The sequence below is a fragment of the Astyanax mexicanus genome, chromosome 23 (assembly GCF_023375975.1).
Source record: "Astyanax mexicanus isolate ESR-SI-001 chromosome 23, AstMex3_surface, whole genome shotgun sequence".
In the NCBI taxonomy this organism is placed as follows: Eukaryota; Metazoa; Chordata; class Actinopteri; order Characiformes; family Acestrorhamphidae; genus Astyanax; species Astyanax mexicanus.
Genome location: NC_064430.1, coordinates 20,835,559 through 20,859,273, shown reverse-complemented (window position 1 = coordinate 20,859,273; position 23,715 = coordinate 20,835,559). Strand labels below are relative to the sequence as shown.

At 38.8% G+C, this 23,715-nt stretch overlaps 2 protein-coding genes across 2 annotated transcripts in view; both read right to left on the bottom strand.

Annotated features, from left to right (window-relative positions):
- Positions 1-15,517, bottom strand: part of ahr1b (aryl hydrocarbon receptor 1b) — a 64,290-nt gene extending 48,773 nt beyond the window's left edge. Inside the window, exons 1-2 of the mRNA XM_022665397.2 lie at positions 15,024-15,517; positions 11,844-12,031 (exon numbers count right to left, since the gene is read on the bottom strand). Of these exons, the coding sequence (XP_022521118.2) occupies positions 11,844-12,031; positions 15,024-15,064 (229 nt within the window). The 5' untranslated portion in view covers positions 15,065-15,517. The remainder of the gene's footprint in view (positions 1-11,843; positions 12,032-15,023) is intronic.
- A 1,886-nt stretch (positions 15,518-17,403) lies between these two features.
- The window catches only part of ahr2 (aryl hydrocarbon receptor 2), an 89,735-nt gene continuing 83,423 nt past the window's right edge, over positions 17,404-23,715 (bottom strand). Inside the window, exon 11 of the mRNA XM_022665404.2 lies at positions 17,404-22,889. Coding sequence (XP_022521125.2) covers positions 22,803-22,889 — 87 coding nt within the window. The 3' untranslated portion in view covers positions 17,404-22,802. The remainder of the gene's footprint in view (positions 22,890-23,715) is intronic.

The following is a 23,715-nucleotide window of genomic DNA, read 5'->3' as shown; positions in this document are numbered from 1 at the left end:
TATTGGAAAAAAATAATTAACAAACAAACTAATTAACAATCAGCTATTGAAAAAAATACATTAATAAATTCTTCAAGTCCTCCTCTGTGATTTACGGCCAGAAGTCCCTTAACTATGAGGGACATGAACACTGTGCACACTGTGCACAAGGCTTCCAATTTGTCTCGACCCGGTCTGAAAGTGGGAAAACTCTTTCATAAATCGTCGGTAAACATACACTTGCGCTGGTCAACTAGTTAACTTGTTAACTTTAGGGCATCGTATGTCTTCAGAAAGAGGACAGGTTGTGCAGCAAATAATTATTATTGTGCATGTATTAATTAATCTGTGGAGAGCTGAAATTAGCTTTTATGAGCTTTTATTTTATACTATTTTATTTTACGTTCCACCTTAAATACTGCAGCCTCTGTCGTCTTTTGTGCCATTTAAGGTGGAATCAGAAATTTAATTAGTTAGCTAGCTACTAAGATGAACTACTACTGTTTTTTATGCTTGTTATGAGAACAATAGCCACACACATTGAAACTACACATTAAACTATGATAATAATAGTTATTTTTAACAAGGGAAATCATTTATTTGTGTTTTTTTCAGTTGCTTGCCATTACTCGAGTCGAATATGGGATTAGGCTCTTATATATACTATAAGCTAAAGTAGCTAAATTGATTACTAAATTGTCCTTCTGAGATACCTCTGTAGCAAATGTGTGATTACCCTAGTGAAAAAACATTACTAATCTGTATATTTAAAGAGTGCTAAAATGGAACAACTTTTTTGTACTTATTACACTTTAATTGTATGAAAATACACAAAAGCCCTACTTAAAATGTACTAAAATGGAACTATTTGAAATATACTTAAGTAATATTGAAACATACTTCTTCATGTATGTAACCCCATATTTTAAATATGCTTACAGTAAAATTATAATACATTTAATGAGAATTACAACTGTATTACTTTTGTACTCCAGGTATGTTAGGAATGTACTAAGAATTGATGTAATATATATTTACATTAGAGTAAAAATATGCTTCTTGTTCCTGTCTTTTGTAAGGAGCACACTTCTAGTATACTTAGTTGGGTATAGAAATACATTTTAATATACTGTACTACATTTTTTAGCGTGTTTCAAATTTTCTTTTTTTTTCTTTTGACATTTAAATGTTATTTAACATTGTATCCTATAATTTACTTACATTTATATTTTCATAATTATAATTACAGAGCATCGAAATACATTTTAACTGTTATATTAAGACTTAAATATATATTTTTTAACATTTTACCAATGTAGTAATTTAATTTACTTTCTAAAAAGTTACATGATACATTGTACTTCAGGTGAAATATTGTAACAGTTGTTTTTAACACACTTTGCTAAAAACGTACAAAAACAAAACATACCCAATATGTTTTAAGTACAATTAAGTATTTTTTTTTTAACCAGGGTAGAACACCACTGCAAAAATAAATGTATGATCAGAATAGAACAGCTGATATAAAATGCATTGTGATCTGTTTGTTTGTCTGCTGCTATTAAAATATATTTTTTAGTCATAAATTAAAACTAAAAAGCAAGATAGAAAATACATATAGGCTACATATTTTATTCCTATTTAACTTATTTGATGAGAATTAAATGAATAACTGCAAAAAATACATTGGCAACAAAAAATACATTTCAATCCATCACTACTGTAAATCAGGAAATTAGGCTTATTAAAAATGATAAACAAAGGCAAAAACAAGGTCCATTACTCCAACCACCAACAACATGTGGCAACTGCTGACTGAGTTTACAAAACCCCACATTAAAACCAGGAATCAGGAATCCTGCCTTTTACAAAGTGCAAACATAGAATTTATATATTCTACCCTCTTCAACTTTATTAGAAACATTTCTCCTACCTAACCTACCTACCACCCCCTCCATAAACTGGGGTGGAGCTACAGAATCTCATTAGGAATCTGTAGGCTACAGCTTGTTCATTCTAGCAACAGTAGCCATGAAGCCCACGTTTGTGGGCGGAGCCTGGATAATCCTGTTCTGAAAATGTTTCTGTAACAATTCTTTTCTAATTCAGTCCATCTAAGACTGAAGCTGTGTGTTTGTTTGTACTGCGTTCTGTGTGTTTTGGCTGGGAAAATGGATCTTTAGTGAGGCCTAATCTTCCAGATTGTTACCACTACCACTTCCAACCACATCCAGGCTTAGTTTATTGTTACCACATCCAACTTTAGGGTAGTGTTACCACAAAGCCTTAGCATGGTGTTACCACATCCAAAATTAGCATAGTGTTACCACATCCAGATTTAGCATGAATTTACCACATCCAGTACTTGCTTTTTTTAACCACATCCAGGCTTAGTTTATTGTTACCACATCCAATTTCAGGGTAATGTTACCACAAAGCCTTGGCCTGATTTTACCACATCCAGTCTTACATTATTGTTACCGTATCCAGCTTTAGCATAGTGTTAGCAATAAGTCTTAGCAACAACGTTACCATATTTAGATTTGTCATATTGTGACCAAATTTAGCGTTATCATAGTATTACCACAACGCCTTAGCATTCTGTTACCTCATCCAGCTTTATTATTATTTAACTTTAAATAAGTGTTACCACATCTAGCCTTGGTTTTTCCACACCCAGGCTCAGTGTTACCACACCCAGGCTTAATTTAGTGTTACCACACACCACCCTAGTGTTACCACACCCAGGCTTAATTTAGTGTTACCACACCCAGGCTTAATTTAGTGTTACCACATACCACCCTAGTGTTACCACACCCAGGCTTAATTTAGTGTTACCACACCCAGGCTTAATTTAGTGTTACCACACCCAGGCTTAATTTAGTGTTACCACATCCAACTTTATTGTTACCACACTCAAGCTTAATTTAGTGTTACCACATCCAAATTTAGTGTTACCACACCCAGTTACCACATACCACCCTAGTGTTACTACACCCAACCTTAGTTTTACCACACCCAACCTTAATTGTGTTACCACATCCAAGTTTAGTGTTACCACATACAATTTAGTGTAACCACACTCAACCTTAATTTAGTGTTACCACATACAATCAAGTTTAGTGTTACCACACACAGTCTTAAAGTTACCACACCCAACCTTAGTTTAGTGTTACCACACCAAACCTTAGTTTAGTGTTACCACATCCAAATTTAGTGTAACCACACTCAAGCTTAATTTAGTTTTACCACACCCAATCAAGTTTAGTGTTACCACTCCCAGCCTTAGTGTTACCACACCCAACCTTAGTGTTTCACCGCCAAGATTAGTGTTACCACACCCAAGCTCAATTTAGTGTTACCACACCCGACCTCAGTGTTACCGCACCCCACTCTAGTTTGTTACCACAACTAGTTAAGCGATACCACATTCAAGTCTTGGCATCATTTTAACACACAGCCACCAGTATTCCCAGGCCTACATCACTTGAGTTTAGACGTTCGTCTGCTCCACCATCCTTTATCACCCTCCTCCCTCCCTTCCTCTTTCTCTCTCTCCCTCTCTCTCTCTCTCTGTCTCTCTCTCTTTCTCACTCTTTTCAAAGGCATATCAGCCCATTTATAAGTGGATTAACTTCAGTGTTTTTCTACCCCAATACTTTCATCTCTCTATCAGGACTTGCTGGGGGACAGCAGGAACGACAAGGAGAGAGAGAGAGGGATAGAGAAAGAGAGAAAGAAGGGTGAGAAAGGAGAGAGAGTCATGTGCTTTAGGACCTACTATAGCTAGAGCATGTATAGCACAAACACACTGCTCGGTGGCCAGCAGACCAAAGCACACCAGGTGGTAACAGCAGAAAATCTCTCAGAGGGTGTGTGTGTGTGTGTGTGTGCATGTTTCAGTGGCCTACTTTTGCGCTGCCTGTCCAGACTACCATTAGAGACAGGCAGAAACCTCCCCATCACCAGTGCTTTAAAAACAGCCACAGACATGTCAAAGAAAACTGTTTAAAACGTGCCAAAATTGCTTTAAAGTGAAGATACACATTACTCTATAATTGTAATAATTTGTATGTGTAGAGTAAATTAGTATGTTTACAGTAAAAACTAAAGTGTTAATAAGAAAATTAAATACAGTCATTTCCGAAAGTATTGGCACACGTGAAGTATTTCTCCAAGAAAATGATGCAATTACACGTGTATTTTCTTTGTGTGTATTAGGGGTGGGCGATATGATAAAATATGACTAAATGACTAAAATAATATCACAATATTTTATGTTATTTTCGCAATAACAATACTATTGGCGATATGACAAAACACTTAAAAAAAACATTTCAAAAATATACTATACACTGCAAGAAAAAAAATATATATATTATTACACACAATATAATACTGCACACCCCTAAGTGAGAGTCAATGATCCAGAATGTCATGGTACTAATAATAATGCACTCCAAATATCTCCATATATCCTGGATTAAAGTAAAATAAATTATACTGGACAGATATAATCTGTCTCTAGTAGATATATAATGGGAAATGGGATGGGTGATATGGAACAATATTTTAGGGTATAATATCGTTCACGATATTTAAAATTTTTGACAATATTATTGTGTACGATACAACACGGCACAGCCCTAGTGTGTATTGGAACAACACACACACACACAAAAGCACATTTTTTTTTAATTAGTCGTTTCTATATCCATCACCAAGCTTCCTACACCCCTCAACTGGACCACTCCAGGACCACTCATCTTTTGCAATCTCCAGGTCTCTCATATTTGAAAGGTGCATTCTCCTAACAGCAACTGGGTTGCAGACTTCTTGAATATGTTGTGCATAGTGGACAAAGGAACATCAAGATAATTGGAGATGCACTTTTAACCTTGAGATTGTTCTCTTCTCCTTTTTCTCCATGTTCTCCATGCAATCCAATGCAAAGATTGAGTCAACTTCTCTCCTTTTTCTCTGGTTTTCAGGTGTGATTTGTATTACCTACACCTGTTATTTGCTACGTGTGAGTTTAAACGAGCATCACATGCTTGAAACAAAATTTTGAAAACAATTAAAAAAAAAAGCCTCTTTTTTTTAAATTTTAAAAATTTTTCCTCTGTTTTTTTGTTGTTCCAATATTTTCACAAAGGAAATAAACATGTCTAGCTGCAGTCATTTTCTGGGAGAAATACTTATATATTCTGGATCTTTTCAGGGGTGCCAACACTTTCAACCATGACTGTAACTAAGCTGCAACATAAAAAGCACAATATATTGATATTGACACAAAAGCTGGATGGAAAATTTCAACTGTCTACCGTAATGATGTCTGACCATGTTAAATACACCCACAGTTATAAAACACACAGACAGACACACACACACACACACACACACACAAAACAGCCCCTTCCTAGAATCTGAATCTGCAGCAATCGCGTCATTCACGGCTGACTGATGACATCAGAGACAAAATCACCCAGAGGCTGACCAATGAGAGAGAGAGAGAGAGAGAGAGAGAGAGAGAGAGAAAGAGAGAATATTCAACTAAAACTCGGTCATTGGGAGGCTCTGCATGTAATCTATATGTCAAACAGCATTCCCACTGTTTGCACACAGTCGCACGCACGCACACACACACACACACACACACACACACTACTGATGTCTCAGTGCTGTAGGGAGAGGAACTGGTAGAAACATCACACTGAAGGAAAGTAATAGAAATGCTGAGATAGATTAATTGAAAGATAAATGGATGGATGGATGGATGGATGGATGGATAGATAGATAGATAGATAGATAGATAGATAGATAGATAGATAGATAGATAGATAGATAGATAGATAGATCGACTGTAAAACTTACCATAAAATTTGAATTAAATCTCAGAATTCACTTCCTATAGATGGTGTTATACACCCTTGTTTTGACGCAGATCAACATCTTACACTATGAGCTAGCTAGGCTAAAGTACAGCTTCCAAACATGGTGAAGGTAGTTTTACACACAGCTCACAGTAAGAGTTTGCTAGGCTAAGGTACAGCTTCCAAACATGGTGAAGGTAGTTTTACACACAGCTCACAGTAAGAGTTTGCTAGGCTAAGGTACAGCTTCCAAACATGGTGGAGGTAGTATTAAACACAGCTCACAGCAAGAGATCGCTAGGCTACAGTACAATTTCCAAACACGGTGGAGGTAGTTTCACACACAGCTCACAGTAAGAGATCGCTAGGCTAAGGTACAGCTTCCTAACATGGTGGAGGTAGTTTTACACACAGCTTACTGTAAGAGTTTGCTAGGCTAAGGTAGAGCTTGCAAACATGGTGGAGGTAGTATTAAACACAGCTCACAGTAAGAGATCGCTAGGCTAAAGTACAGCTTCCAAACATGGTGGAGGTAGTTTCACACACAGCTCACAGTAAGAGTTCACCAGGCTAAAGTACAGCTTCCAAACATGGTGGAGGTTGTTTCACACACAGCTCACTGTGAGAGCTAACCAGGCTGTTTTAATCTGTTGTGTTAAACAAATAGTATCCCCTGTGTTATACAGTACACTGCTTTTACTTTTTTATTATTAATCACACACATACTATGCAAGGAGTGTATGCACACAGCATACAGCACCAAAAGATACACATGCACACACACTCCACATGTTTTGGATACAGCCATGTTGTTTTGACTCTTCTCTCTTTCTCCCTCTCTCTCTCTCTTTCTCCCTCTCTCTCTGTATTTACGTCTCTGTCTCTTGCCCTCATTAAAAATTGAAGCAGTTCTCCAGCAGCAGAAGGAAGAGAGCTTTCAGAAAAGCCTTTTCTGCATCACTGATTATTTACCACGCTGCTGTGCCATTGGTCAGTGGGTGTCTGAGTGGGCGGGGCCTGTGGACCAAGCTGCAGTGGGCAGCAGGGAGGAGTAAATGAACAGACTATGATGTAAATGTTGGTAAAATGTAAAAGATAAAAAAAAGTAAAAATGTGAAAAGTAATGTAAACCATTTGCAGCTGCAAATTAGTGTTTACAAAAACTTGCAATATACTACAATACACTATACTTTTTCAATATACTGTATTGAATCATAAGCATACATTTTATATCGCCAACTTCTTGCCAATACAACCAATTTCATACAAGAAGTAACTTTAGTAAGTCAAATGGAGGTTTTTGAAGTTATTGTGATTGTTGAATTGTTTACATTTGCAATACATTATAGAAATGTGGCTTAAAATATCATTATTTTCATTAAAATATAGTCACATTTCGCTAGATATCCACCTCTGCATGTCACGTGGTCCCTGTCTGTTCTCGTGTTTCTGTGTTTATTTACCTTTTCTGTGCCTGTCTCTTGTGACTTGTGACTGTGAGTGTGTCTCCCACGTGATCCGTGTTCCTCAGTGTTTCTTGTTCTCACCTGTGTTCATTTGTTACTCCGCCCCTTAGCCCCAGGTGTTTTCTGTTTCCCGTGTGTGTGTTACACTATTTATAGTCCGTGCTCCCTTTCCCTCGTGTCGGTTCTTGTGCTTTGTTAGCCTGTTATGGTTGCGTCTCTGTGTCCCGTGTTTCTTGTTTTCAGTTTAGTTTCAGTTTATTTGTTTATTTTTGTTTTTTGTTTATTGTTTAATAAAATCTCTCGCATTTGCATCCGCTCTCCTCGTCCCTCCTTCACGCACCCTGACAGAAGAACCGACCGAACAATGGATGCAGCGAGTGGCGTCTACCTGGGTTCCAGATTGGCGATCCGCCGCACCTCCCTTTCTCGCGGCGTGCTGGAGGAGCAGCCTTCTCCTAACTCCTCAGCTAGCCGGCGCCGGAGGAGGAAAAGACGGCAGCGGCGTTCTCAGCGCTCCCGCTCGCCAGAGGAGGATCCTCTCAAGGGGGGAGCACTTTTTGGGGGGGCGCACCGTGTTGGCAGGGACGCAGGTTGTGAGGAGTCTTATTTCTGGGACTATGTAGACTTCCTCACACCTGCGTCCAGCTCGGAGGAGGAGGAGGGAGATTACCTCCCTACACCAGCCCGTCGGCCGTTGCCTCCAGGGGCAGTTCTGCCTCCCGCATGCCTTTGTCCGCCCTGGTTCCTGAACGGTCCCGAGCCGGACTTCACCGGCGACCCAGCGCCCTCTGAGCCGATCTTCACCGGCGACCAAGCGCCCTCTGAGCCGATCTTCACCGGCGACCAAGCGCCCTCTGAGCCGATCTTCACCGGCGACCAAGCGCCCTCTGAGCCGATCTTCACCGGCGACCAAGCGCCCTCTGAGCCGATCTTCACCGGCGACCCAGCGCCCTCTGAGCCGATCTTCACCGGCGACCCAGCGCCCTCTGAGCCGATCTTCACCGGCGACCCAGCGCTCTCCGAGCCGGACGTCAGCGGCGACCCAGCGCTCTCCGAGCCGGACGTCAGCGGCGACCCAGCGCTCTCCGAGCCGGACGTCAGCGGCGACCCAGCGCTCTCCGAGCCGGACGTCAGCGGCGACCCAGCGCTCTCCGAGCCGGACGTCAGCGGCGACCCAGCGCTCTCCGAGCCGGACTTCAGCGGCGACCCAGCGCTCTCCGAGCCGGACTTCAGCGGCGACCCAGCGCTCTCCGAGCCGGACTTCAGCGGCGACCCAGCGCTCTCCGAGCCGGACTTCAGCGGCGACCCAGCGCTCTCCGAGCCGGACTTCAGCGGCGACCCAGCGCTCTCCGAGCCGGACTTCAGCGGCGACCCAGCGCTCTCCGAGCCGGACTTCAGCGGCGACCCAGCGCTCTCCGAGCCGGACTTCAGCGGCGACCCAGCGCTCTCCGAGCCGGACTTCAGCGGCGACCCAGCGCTCTCCGAGCCGGACTTCAGCGGCGACCCAGCGCTCTCCGAGCCGGACTTCAGCGGCGACCCAGCGCTCTCCGAGCCGGACTTCAGCGGCGACCCAGCGCTCTCCGAGCCGGACTTCAGCGGCGACCCAGCGCTCTCCGAGCCGGACTTCAGCGGCGACCCAGCGCTCTCCGAGCCGGACTTCAGCGGCGACCCAGCGCTCTCCGAGCCGGACTTCAGCGGCGACCCAGCGCTCTCCGAGCCGGACTTCAGCGGCGACCCAGCGCTCTCCGAGCCGGACTTCAGCGGCGATCCAGCGCTCTCCGAGCCGGACCTCACCGGCAGACCTACGATCAACTCACCTACTCCTGTGGCCGTGGCTCCCGTTACCACGCCCACTCCCAGGCCCCGCCTTTCCAGGCCTGCTCCGAGGCCACCTGAACTATTTTCTGGAGCTGTGCCCAGGCTGGTCCCACAGACATTTCCACAGACTTTTGCCAGTCCTGGGCACCCATCTATGTTTTTCGTGCCCCTGTCTCTTCCCGTTATGGTTCCTGTCTCTGTCTATGTTCCAGTTCCTGTCCCTGGTGGTTTTTCTGTTCCAGTCCCTGTCACGGTGTTTGTTTCTGTCCCTATTACTGTTTTCATTCCGGTCCCTTTGCCCAGTAATGTCCAGTCCCTGTTTTCCGCTCAGTCTCCTCTCAGGTGTCCTCTGTTCTAGTCTTGTGTTTTGTTTCTTTTTTGGTTTCCACCCTCTCCTGACCGGCTCCTGGGGGTTTGTTTTTTTTTCGCGCCCCAGGAGTTGCGCGTTAAGGGGAGGGTTCTGTCACGTGGTCCCTGTCTGTTCTCGTGTTTCTGTGTTTATTTACCTTTTCTGTGCCTGTCTCTGCTTGTGACTGTGAGTGTGTCTCCCACGTGATCCGTGTTCCTCAGTGTTTCTTGTTCTCACCTGTGTTCATTTGTTACTCCGCCCCTTAGCCCCAGGTGTTTTCTGTTTCCCGTGTGTGTGTTACACTATTTATAGTCCGTGCTCCCTTTCCCTCGTGTCGGTTCTTGTGCTTTGTTAGCCTGTTATGGTTGCGTCTCTGTGTCCCGTGTTTCTTGTTTTCAGTTTAGTTTCAGTTTATTTGTTTATTTTTGTCTTTTGTTTATTGTTTAATAAAATCTCTCGCATTTGCATCCGCTCTCCTCGTCCCTCCTTCACGCACCCTGACACTGCAGTGAAATTCTAGTCATGAATTTACTTTAGCAGTGCCTTTCCACTCTCAAATGTACCTTAGCAGTGCTATTTAATAATTTCAGCCGTTTTGTTTTGTTCTACACATCTAGCTAGCTATGTCACAAATTTATCTCAGCAGTGCTATTCTAATCATAAATATTCGCTGGTTGTGGTATTTTAATCATAGGAAAAAAAAACTCAAGCACTGCTGTTTCAATCAGATATTTACTTCTGCAGTGCTATTCCAGTCATAAATGTGCCTCAGCAGTGCTATTTTAATCACTTCCGCAGTGCACACTGCTAGTCTCACATTTAGCTAGCTACATTGCTAGCTACTTCAGTAATGCAATTTAAATCATGCACTACTGGATCTATCTTGCTGAAGAGGATAAAATACTCTTAAATAAGCAAATACCAGGAATCTAAGGATTTATTGGCGTTTCACAGAATCAGACAACCAGTATTCTTCACCACACTTCATCGTTCACCCTATTCACTAGTGCCACCATGTGGAGTAATAAAGCAGTAACTTTAGTCTAATTGAGGGTGATCGATATCAGTATTTTGTTCCACCTAATATAACAAAAATAAGATAAACAAGAAATATATCTTTGTGTCTGCATTTAAATACCATCTAACAACTGAAACAATATAAACCACAAACTATATGAACAAGATAACAGATCTGTTTGTATTTAAAAACCTATAGATATATATATTTGTAAATATTAACAATATAAACAGTGCAAACAAGATATACAACACTAAGCCTGTGTTTAAATCCTACATAAACAATATAAACAAGACAAATAGCTCTGCACACACTGCTTAAACATTGTAAACAACATAAAGCTATCCAAAAGCAGTGTGTAAGACTGGTGGAGAAAAATAATATCATTGCTTACTTTTTTCCAACTTTATTTCAAAGTGACATTAAACCCAACTTTCACAAATGAGAATTACTACCTTTTAGTGCAGAAATATATATATATATATATATATATATATATATATATATATATATATATATATATATATATGTATCAAATGAAAACAGATGAGGTAGATGCAGTAGCTACTTTTTTAAAAGAACAGAGCATCCCCATTGTTTAGTTGTTCAGTTTAATAATATTGTTAAGTTTAATAACGTAAAGCATGCCGCAAACCAGCATGTCTGCGCGCGTCTGTCAAATAACATAAAGCAGCGTCATGTCACAAATCCACATTATGAAGCTTTTTTTGTGAAGATTAGTTTATTATCACTTATATAAACCGAGTTTATACAAAGTGACCACGCCAATATATTTTGCCATGAATAATTGATGAAATTACTGTAGAAACGATAAGGAAGTTAAGTAGCACGAGACACTTTTCTATCGTCCCCACGATATTTACCGTCATATTGCACAGCACTACTGCAGACTGTGGTCATGTGACATAATAAGGCTGGAGGCAAAGTGAGGTAAAGCGAAGTACAGTGCAGGTACTGTGAGGTAAAGGGCCACAATGAGCACAAACATCAAACTATTTCTTACACTGGAAAAAACGAAAATGCGTTGTCCATATTGTACACACCCCTAGTACGAACACACACTATGTAATAAAAACAGGCAACAAAAAGAGCTTTGCAGCAGTGTGTAAACAACACTATATAAACAGTGTAAACCTCTAAACTGGAACTAAATAAACAATGAAAAATAGAGTTACTGCACAGCATCTGTGTTAAATACCATATAAGCAATTAAACATCGTAAACAACAACAAGACAAACAGCGCTGAGGCCAAAAAAAACAATAAATCAGATCAATCAAACTGAATACCAGACCACACACACACGGTCCACACACTGACCTGCAAAGAAGTTCTTGGCTCTCAGGTAGCTGACGCTGAGGCGCAGGATGGACAGCTTGTCCAGGCTGGACGTGACCTCCTCTGGGAAGGGCAGCAGGCGGGCCAGTCGCTCCAGCTCTGAATTCAGACGATCCCGGTGACGCTTTGAGGGGTTCGACTTCACACCCTCCACCGGAGGAGCCTTCACCCTGAACACACACATAAACACGGAGATAGGGGTAAGGCCTCAATTTCAAATATCAGAGTTTATTGTCATGCGCACAGTAAGAAACAAGTTTCCTCTTATAATGAAATTCTTTCTTAGCTCCTCCCCAATATGCAGCATAAAAAATAAAGGTAGAAAATCTACAATAAAGCAAGAAATATACTAACTAAATATAAATATTTAATTTAAATTAAAATTAACATCCAGGATGGAAACATGTACATGATAACAGTAATGTGTTATGGATATTATTTACAAGTAAGTACACGATTATCTACAGCAGTGAAATATTAAAAAAGTGCAAAAAGTTCATTAGTGCAATTATAACATTTTTGCAGAAAAGTGAACACATTTAGCTAGATACCTACTTATGCAGTGTTACATTATTCTACTTGAGCAGTGCTACTTTAATCGTGAGTTTACTTTAGCAGTGCCTTTTTACTCACAAACAGTGGCTCAGCAGCAAATTCTGCGCCCTGTACACTCTCAATGTCAGGGGGCCCCTATCCATGCCAGTACATAAGGAATATGAGCAACAACAAAAAAAAATCTGTATTTTTATGGGGCCCTCTCCCTACATGGGCCCATGCTCAAAAGCATACCTCAGTAGTGCTATTAAATAATTTCAGTGGTGTTGTCCTAGCTACCTCAGAAGTGAATTTCTAATCATGAATTTATCTCAGCAGTGCTATTCTAATCATACATATACTCAAGCAGTGCTATTTTAATTAGAAATATACATCTGCAGTACTATTCCTTGATAAATGTACCACAGCAGTGCTATTTTAATAATTTCACTAGTGCTGCTCTAGTCACAGATAGTTAGCTCGCCACCTACCTCAGTAGTGCAGTTTAAATCAATTTAATTTAAAAGTGCTATTCTTGTCACACATTTATCTCAGCAGTGCTACATAGAGAAATGCAGCCAGTCCTAAGTAAGCTCTGCTGATGTTGCTAATTTATCCCTGTACAGCAATTCATTTAAGAGCGCACAGGATAAAAATGAACTTAAACCTGCAGTTTGTCTTATCCCTGCTGGCTCTGTCCCTCACTCCCTGCTCTGTACACAGCAGCACTAAGGGGGGGAGGGGTTGGGTTTTGAGTCTGCAGCTTAAAAATTTTCTCTGTCCCTCCATTAGAAGAAAAAGACCCCCCCACACGCTACACTTATGCACATAGCACAAAATATGTCAGACAGTCAAATCATCGCTCACTTAAATATCAGTGTTAAAGGCACAGTCCCTTAAACTTAAAACTTAAAAAAACTAAATAGTAAATATGAGTAAATATGAATAAATATCAGTGACAGTCGGGAGAGAAATGTAGAAAATGAATCACTTTAAAAAACACTTTAACCTCTGGGTTTATTGTTACAACATCATTATCACAATATCCACCCTGCAGGACATGCTAAGTCAAATTCACTTATTAAAAAAATTCATGCTTTTCTTATTTTCCACAAACATATCTACAACAGACAGATTACATATATGCTTAATACCATTTTTTGTATTTTCAGTAAACAGTGCATTGATAATATCATCAAAAGATGAATCATAGAATTCTAATCTGGTGAATAATCCTAAAATCTACAAATAAACCAAATCTTACAATATCATTTTTTTTCATTACCATTCAGGTTTAATGTAAAGCTAAATCACACAATGTAAATACATAAAATACATACAAACACACCAATTCATATGCATCATATGTAAAATTAATTATAACATATTTGTACATCTATCATGATTATACATTTAATATAAATTATTTTTACTACTCTATTATTTTGTATTTGGCTATTTATAAAATGTCTTGAGAAATATCTTAGGGAAACAGGGCTACATATAAGGTTTAATACAATATGTTAATGTATATTCTTTTTTTAAATGTGAGTGAATTAAACACTGTAATATTTTCAATTATATCAATTAATAATAATAATTACCACACACACACACAAATAAAAATGGAAATAATAGGCTATATTTCTTCTTCTTCTTTTTCTTCTTCTTCATATTATAGTTAGGTGCAGAATATTACAGATTTCAGATTTATTAGATTTATTTGCCTTTTTTTATTTCGATTGCAAGATCGTTTTATCCGTCATCTAATTTTTCCTGTTATTCGTTTTACTCCTTTTTTCATTTTTTATTTTAATATGTTAATAAAAGCGCGTGCACGTTTATTTAGACCTGAGATAAACGAAATAAACTGTCCGCGCTGATACATTATATTACATTTCAATATAAATGAGTGTGTTTGATGTGAACTAAACAGACAGCGGGTAAAGAAGCGAGCGCGCGCGTGTGTGTGTGACCTAAAACATGCGAAAATGCGCGTGCAGTAATAATAATAATAATAATAATAATAATAATAATAATATCTTAGACCATCATCATTATACTAATAATATTCATTCTAAAATAATATATGGCTTCATAGTAGGCATTTAACACACACAAATGCATATATATTTAGTACGTATGCCTAAGCTAACAATTTGAATTTGATATTATTAATAGTAATAATAATAATAATAATAATAATAATAATAATAATAATAATAATAATAATAATAATAATAATATAACCTATACTGTGACACACACAATAAGAAAAATTGAAAACATAATATAATATAATATAATACATTATATATTTTACAAATATGCATATGTTAACCAATTAAATAATAATAATAATAATAATAATAATAATAATAATAATAATAATAATAATAATAATAATAATAATAATATGACCTACATAGCAGACATTAGGCATACTAAGAAAAGCTGTATATATTTAAGTGTATATTTAAATAGCAGATTTTATCTTGGTGCACAGTGCAACTAATTCATGCATTACAAAAATAATACGTCATATAAGCACGAGCACATCAGAGAGCTAACACATCTAAAAATAACACACACACACACACACACTCATAGTAATATAAAGTTACTCACGCTCTCTGCGCGGGTTTCCTCCTCTTCCGCCCGGCGTACATTATAATTTCTTCTTATTATTAATAATAATATTATATATATTAATAATATCCAGTGTGCGCGCGCTCAGCGTCCAAACACGTCCATGCCTCCCGCACCCCCTCCACACACACACACTCTGACACACTAACTCTCTCACACTCATACACTAACTCACACTCCTGCAGCTATGCATCGCTCAGCTCAAAAAATTACAACCGATCACCTCGAACACACACGCACACACACACAGTCCCGCGCACGGCGACAGTACACTCATTCCGACCCCGGCGCAGCGCGAGACCCGCGAACACTCTCGCCCGCCGCCCGCGCGCTCCGCAGCTCTCCTCACTCACTCCGCCGCTCAGCTCGCTCCCGCGCGCTCCCGACTCACTGCGCGCTCCCGTGCAGGCCAAAGCGCGCAAAGCGCCTCACAGGCTCGCGCGCTTAACGGAGCTTATAAATAAATAAATAAACAGACAGATAAATAAATAAATAAATAAATAAATAAATAAATAGAGCGAGGCGAGGCTCAGCGCGCTCTCCCGGAGACAGCGCGCGCGGCTCAGCGCTCCAGCAGCCGCCGGCCAATCCGACCAATCAGGACGCGGGATCGCCGGTGACGCGCTGTTCGCTCTGGAGCGCGAGGGACCAGACACCCATACTGAACCGAGTTTACTGTAGAGATATCATCATTTAAAACCTTTATTTTTACACATATCTGAGTGTAATAATAACAAATAAAATAGAAATTAATATATATTTTTATTGTTATTATTCTTTATATGTTGTTAGCTGATAAATGACGACAATGTATTGTTAGTAAGAAATAAGAGCAACAACAATAAATAATATTAATATTTTAACTATTGTTAAACTATAACTATTGTTATTTTGAACATTTTTTAAATTATTAATACGTATATCATTCCTGTTAGTCTTAAAGCAACAATAACTACTATTCACTTAATATTTACAGCCATTAATTACAACGACAATCATTCTTAATGCCATTGTCACTGCTATATGCAAAAATAACACTTTGAACTTAATTGTAATTTGTTTGGCAGAAAACACTAAATGAAATAATATTATTTTAATTAAACATTAATTCATATTTAAATTGTATTGTTTTATGTTATAATGTTAATGTGGTTATATATTGTTATAAAAACAATACTATTGACAATATATAAATAGTAATTTCAATCATTCAAATATTAGCATGGAAATTATTTATTATTGTTATTATTGTCACTATTATTATTACTAGTACTACCAATGGATTATATTATAATTATGATTATAATTATAAATAATTCTGGGTGTAATTATTACTATTTTATTAAAATAATTTAAGTTCAGTTGTGCATTTCTCTCAGCAGCTTCGTTGCCCCCACCCAGCCCGCGCAGGTGCATCACCGCCCTCGTGTGGACACGCCTCCATGCTCCAGTAAAGACTCAGTTTTAGAGCGTCATATTACTCTTTAATGGTATAAAGAATAGGATAATTAAAGGCACACAGGAGACGTTCGCTCATAAAAAAACAAACAAACAAAAACAAAAACAGAGCTGCGTTATAATCAATCAATAACAACAATAATAATAATAACAGCGGCGGCAGCGTACACATTTTACAAGCTGTGCAGAGAAATTTACACATGATTACACTGCATCAGTGAGCACAGAGTAAAACAACAGAGATACACACAGTAATAAAGTGAGATATACACTGATACTGCATTCAAACAGGGCAGGTGAACAACAAATGAGCAAAAGCAGGCGCGCGACGTGGAAAGCCCTCACCCCACTGATTCTACAGAGATCAGCGGGCCAAACTGTCGGGATAATAACCCACGAGTTGATTAGTTCTGTATGATTTAAAATAAAAATACACTAAATCAACAAACATAAGTGATGTTTTTGAATTATTGTACAAAATAGACAAAATACAATTTAAACTTGTTTTTATTAAGGATGCCCAATGATATCACAATCATCATATTGGTATCGGCAGATAAGTGCTTTAAATGTCATATTGGGAGATGCTTTTTGTGGAATTTGTGATGCTGTTTGTAGATTGTCAGATGACAAAGTCATAAAATACATTAAATGTATTTTATTCAAACATATTTTATAAACTTGTGTTTTTAACATATATTTATATTTAAGTACTGTAATAAAACTTTAGAAAGAGAAAAAAACGGCCTATATATAGTATACTAAAAAAGTACAATTTGTGAAAATATTTACTTACATTTTTTACATTTTCATCTATTAAAGTTAAAATTCAAAATCCAAATTATTATTATTTTTTTTACAGATTTTACACTGTTTAATTTTTTTTAGCCGCCTAACTCGTAAAAAAAAAAAAAAAAAAAAAAATCCGCCCTCATTTCGCGTATTGGAGCATCCTACATTTTTTTAAATGTACATTTGTTAAAAATCGGCCCAAGATTTCTCGTGAGCTCAGATATATGATCATTATTAATAATTATTCTGAACATTCTAACATTCTGAAACTGAATCAGCAGCTTCGGATCGACACGCGGCTACATTTTGTACAACAGACACTTAGATTAATCTGATAAGCAAAGCAAGGGGATTATTATTAATTAATTAATTAACTAATTAATTTAATTAATGAATTGCCCAATGCAGCTCGACGCGAACCCTGGACCCTCAAACCTAAACCATCACCTTCGCTGGTCAGTCATTTCTCACCATCAGTCATTATCGATCTGCTCTCGATAATCAAATATTTAAACCAAAAAACTTTTCATTATCGTTACAATATAAAAAGTTTGTTTTTTTATGCATTAACATGTGACCTGCGGACTGTGCACAGTCTGTATTCCGACCTATTTCAGCCGCCTCCCCTTTTAATTCGGACCGACGAAGAAAAGATTGCGGAATATTTTTTTATATCTTGTTACGCAATTTTTTTAGGCACTTAGACAAACTGGCGTCGTACTTCACTCTTCCTCAAACCTTTAAACTACGCGGCTCTGAACACTCCGCTATCTATCCCACCTTACTATAGCTGCCATGTTACCACCCCACTTTACTGATGAACCTGAAGAGAGAGAGAAAGAGAGAGAGAGAGAGAGAGCGCTCTGGAAAAAATTAAGAGAGCACTTCAGTTTCTGAAACAGTTTCTCAGATTTTGCTATTTATAGGTATATGTTTGACTAAAATAATCATTGTTGTTTTATTCTATAAACTACAGACAACATTTCTCCTAAATTCCAAAACTAAATATTGTAATTTAGAGCATTTATTTGCAGAAAATGAGAAATGGCTGAAATAACCAAAAATATGCAGAGCTTTCAGACCTCAAATAACGCAAAGAAAACAAATTTATATTCATAAAGTTTTAAGAGTTCAGGAATCAATATTTGGTGGAATAACCCTGGTTTTTAATCACAGTTTTCATGCATCTTGGCATGTTTTCCTCCACCAGTCTTACACACTGCTTTTAGATAACTATATTTCGCTCCTGGTGCAAAAATTCAAGCAGTTCAGTTTGGTTTGATGGCTTGTGATCATCCATCTTCCTCTTGATTATATTCACGAGGGTTTTTAATTTGGTAAACTCAAAGAAACTCCTAATTTGTAAGTGGTCTCTTATTCTTTCCAGAGCTGTATATAGATAGGCAGATAGATAGATAGTTAGAGAGAGATCTGATTGTACAGCCGTTTTAGGGATTTTAAAACTTAGTATAAATTTAAGGGCAGCGCTGATCAGCATCAGTATTACCAATACATCAACAAACTACATTGTAAAGCGAAACTAACGCCGAGACCTGAACTCACAATCTTCTGACCCTAGAAAAAAATGTTAAAACAGCCAAGAGACAGCCACTGAAGCAACTCTAAGCAACAGAGCCACTGTTTAAAAAGGTTTTGTTTTTATAAAGAACCGTCCAAAAAAATCATACGTTTTTATCAATCAACTACCTATGCTAACCTACAAGCGCTCCTCACGCTATTATTGTACTGTAGCATCACATGCAGCGATGGCTAACTCTGTTTACTTGGTTCCTGAGTATTATCCTCAAGTATATCAGCAAGGAAACAAGTGCAGAGTTTCCTCAGTTCCATTTAAGCCATTAGCATTTAGCATTTACATAAATTTGGTTTTTATGCTGGTGACATCATCAGTGCAGAGTTGAGTTCTGAGGTTTAGCGTTTCCTTTTTTCCACTGAAAGAAGCCGAAACAGAGAAGACTAAAGCCCGATCCTATTTCTCTTTTGTACTCTAAGAACTGGGAGAACCCTTCAAACACCTAATACAGATATAGCGTTATAGCAGTGAAGCGCTAAAGTTCAGCAACCTAACTGCTGATTAACTGGTTAACTTTAGTGTATCATATGTCGTCAGAAAGGGGGCATGTGGTGCAGCAATTAATTATTACTGTGCATTTCTTAATTACTCTGTGATGGGAAGCTGAAATGAGCTTTTATTAAATTTTATTTTATTTTAGCCTTTCACCTTAAAGGCAGCAGGCTCTGCTTTCTGTTGCACCATTTAAGGTGAACAGGAAAGTTAGCTAGCTTATTACCACTAGCTAGTTACAAACTGCTAGCGATTTTGTATGCTTGTTATGAAGAAAATGGCCATAAATCATTGAAACTACACATTAAACTATGGTAAAGAAAAATGCTCCAATTTGTTGGTCTTTTTTATTTGCTTGTGCCATCTTTCTAGTGATTCTCATAGCCCTCAGTTTTGAGTGTGCTTCTGAAAAATCTCGGTTTGAAGGGCAATGGATTGGAGTGAAATGGGATTGAGCCTAATATAGATAGAGTCTTACACTCTTCAGTTATTATGGTGCTAGACTTTGGTTGGATTGCGGTTCTCGAGACGTTGCTAGATCAGCAGCTGTTCTTCTACTCAAGCTTAGGAAAGGCACTTTAACTTAAATCTCACTTGAGTCAATGAGTCACTAAAGAAACAGCACTTCTACTACAGGGAGGCTGAGGCTGTCTTACTCTATAGCTGTGAGGGTACAACACCTGGGCTTTTAGAAACTTGGCGACACCCACTGATGTCCTGCGCTGTCCTGCGATGTTCTGTGATGTGCTAAAGAGGCGTGTTCTTGAAAACAGTACGTTATCTATTATGAACTGCTGAAACCAGGTGTTTATAGTCTTTGGACTAGATTTCGCACTGACAAACTTTCAGAAAGCCAGGAAAGTGCTCCAGATTCCGCAATCAGTCTTATATTGCGTTAAGATTAATATTGAGGTAAGAATGAAAAAGACATTTATAGACGTTTTGAATTTGGTACATTTACACGTTTATAATGCTATACGATCATACTAAGAGTATATATATATATATATATATATATATATATATATATATATATATATATATATATAAATAAAAAATCATATAAAAAAGGCTAAAGTGTCAGGAGAGAATAAGGCACATCGGAAAAGGCTCTTACGATCAGATTTACGAAAGTTTATGAAAGTTTACGAAGGTAAACTTTCTGCTGTTCTGAATCAGGAGGGAATCTGAAATACGCTTTGACGAAAAACGAGCACAGCAACAATGTACAAACAAAGCCATGACTCTCACTTTTTGTTACGCTTCCCACTCTTCATCAAATCGTCATTATTTTTTTTTTAGGTTTACTGTGGGAAAAATGAAAGTTCGGCTAGCGTTCCCTTACTGACAGAAGTGCTGGACGAAACAGGCAGAGGAGCGGTCATCAGCACACAAGCAAGACAAAAACAAGAAAATGGCTCAATTACAACAATCTCAAAATCTGAATGCTTACAAAAATATAAACACATATTTTGAACATAAACAAAAGCAGAATGAATATACGATATCCTTTATCATACTATTCTGATTATCATATGGAGATAATACCTTACTCTTTCAGATGCCGGGGGGAGGGAGGGGGGGGAGCAGGTAGGGGCGGGGGGGAAGGAGAGGGCGAGGTGGGGGGCGGGCAGACAGAAAACAACAATCAGTCCTGGGGTCACATGTCCATATCCATGGGGTCATGTGTCTGTGTCCATGGGGTCACATGTTCGTGTCCTGGGGTCACATGTTCAACATTTCACTCGCATTTACAGAAGGTCCTTTAAGAGTTCAGGTTAGGAACATGTGACCGTGGCTCTCCTGGGTGGCGACGGCTGTGTATAGTGTTTTTCTTGATTGGTTGGGCTGTTGGGTTTCTGGATGTTCAATTAGCCCTGTGTGATTGGCTGATGGTTTTTGTTGGGGGTCCAGTTGGGTTTTTTAATGTGTCCAGTTGGTTTTGTGTAGTGGTGGTTGGGTTTTGCACATCCAGTTGGGCTTGTGTGATTGGCTGTTTTTTTTTTTGTGCATCCAGTTAGACATGGGTGACTGGGTGTTGGGTTTCTGCGTGTCTAATTGGGTTCTTCTGATTGGCAGTTGGTTTTGTGGGGTGTTCATTTTGGGTTTGGGTTTTTGGCGCGTCCAGTTGGGTATAAGTATGGGATTAGCTGTTGAGTTTTTGCAATATCTGGTTGGGTTACTGTGATTGGCCATCAGGCTTTTGCATGTCCACCTTAGCTCTTGTGATTGGATGTTGGGTTCGGATGCTGAGTGTTCCTCCACTCGCCTGGAACATTGCTGAATCGCTTCAAACCATGCTGTCGGCCAAGCAACAGTAGCCAAAAGTGTCCAGCTGCCCCCCGCCCCAACTCCCCCACAGCTCCTCCACATTCAGATGGGGTGGGTGTGGTAGTCTGTGCACTGCTGTATTTATATACACACTAAGATAACTGACACTATGCCAAGCATAACTGTGCATTAAAATTAATTCGAAGATATACTGCCATTAATGGATGATTGGATACTTACATATAATTTTTTACATGTACAATTTTTTGGTGTATATTTCACCTTCTTAAGTGCATAAAGAGCAAACTGAAAGGGAGCACATCAGGGCTTCTCAACTACAGTGACAGTCTTTTCCCTTTTTGAGTGTAAGCGTCTATCTAAATAAATAGAAAAACAAAAATTCAAACAAAAAAAATTAAATCAAAATCGAGTGTGCGTTTTTAAATGGCTTTCCCCAGAATCTTATCCCTGCAATGAAAAGTCCTACCTTTTCTACTGCATACTTCATAACTGAGGTCTGGGCGGCCCCTCTCTCCTCAAACGCACACACACACACACACACACACACACACACACACAAACAGACAGACATACACATACACACACACACACACACACATACATGTACACACTCGCACATACACACTCTCTCACACACACACACACACACAGACCCTGACCACACACCTCTTCACCTGTCCACGCCTCCATCTTGCCTTTCCTCTCTCTCTCTTTCGCTCTCAAAAGAGAACGAGTATAAAAATTAAGCAAAAAATAAAACCAGAAAAAGAAAAGCAGGAAAAAAACTCCTGAAAATAAATATGTTCTCATGGATACTTCTGTTTCTCTGATCTGAGAGCCAACTAACCACTGACTGTCTAAGTGAATGGGTATCTGAACAGGAGGACAAGTGTGAGCATGCTAAAGCAGACAGGCAAGGTTTCACTGGTAGTCTGGTTGATGAAGTGCTACCGTTCCAATCTCGTGTGCGTTTTTCAGCTGCAATAGAACAAAAAAAAAAAAGAATCTTAATAAAAAATGACATAACAGAAAGAGTGTCTCCTTTTTCTCTGTTTAGAGAAAAGTGCTCATTTTGAAAGTCTGTAGGCACATCAGTGGCTGCAATGGACGGGCTTCTTTCCTTTCCTCTCCTAGAAGTTGTTGGTTTGGTTGTTGTTGAACAAACATGAGGTTCCTAGCTGAAACGTCCCGTTCTCCTTGACTGGTTGGTTTGGGATCTGTGGGGAAAAAGACAGATTAGATCATTAAATCATATCCAAAAACGCACTGTAGTGGTACAGTGGCTCATCAAAAGTATTTATAACCCTTGAACTCTTTCACATTTTGTCACCTTACGTCCACAAACTTAAATGTATTTTATTAAGATTTTAAATGATAGACCAACACAAGGGAATGAAAATGAGACATGTTTTTTTTTATCAAATATAAATCTTAAATGTGTAACATACAAAAGTATCATTATCAAGTAGCTCTTCTTATCAATACTTAGTACTGCCACCTTTCTCTGCAATGAATTCCAATTCATTGTCTTGCCGGAAGGTGAAGCTCCTTCCCAGTCTCAAGTCTTTTGCAGCCTCAGCCCGGTTTTCCCACAGAATTGCCCTGTATTTAGCTCCATCCACCTTCCTATTAACTCTGGCATTCCCACAGCGCGATGCTGCCACCACCATGTTTCACAGTGGGGATGGTGTGTTCAGCTCGATGAGCAATGTTACTTTTCCGGCACACATAGGGCTTTGCATTTACGCTTAGTAGTTAGCTCAAAGTTCAACTTTGGTCTCATCTGATCAGAGCACCTTCTTCCACATGTTTGTTGTGTCCACAACATAAATTAGTTTATATAAAATATATTGGGTTTTTTTTATATAAAACAAAAGTTTTTTTCATTTTCTCAGAATCAAGATTTTGACTATTTAATAAGTCATTTCATAACCTAATACATTTACTATTTCTCTTTCATTAAAACAATAACTTTTTTATCTAAACATAAACCATTGGTTTTATTTTATTTCTCATTGTATGCACAAAGTTAACACAGAATAA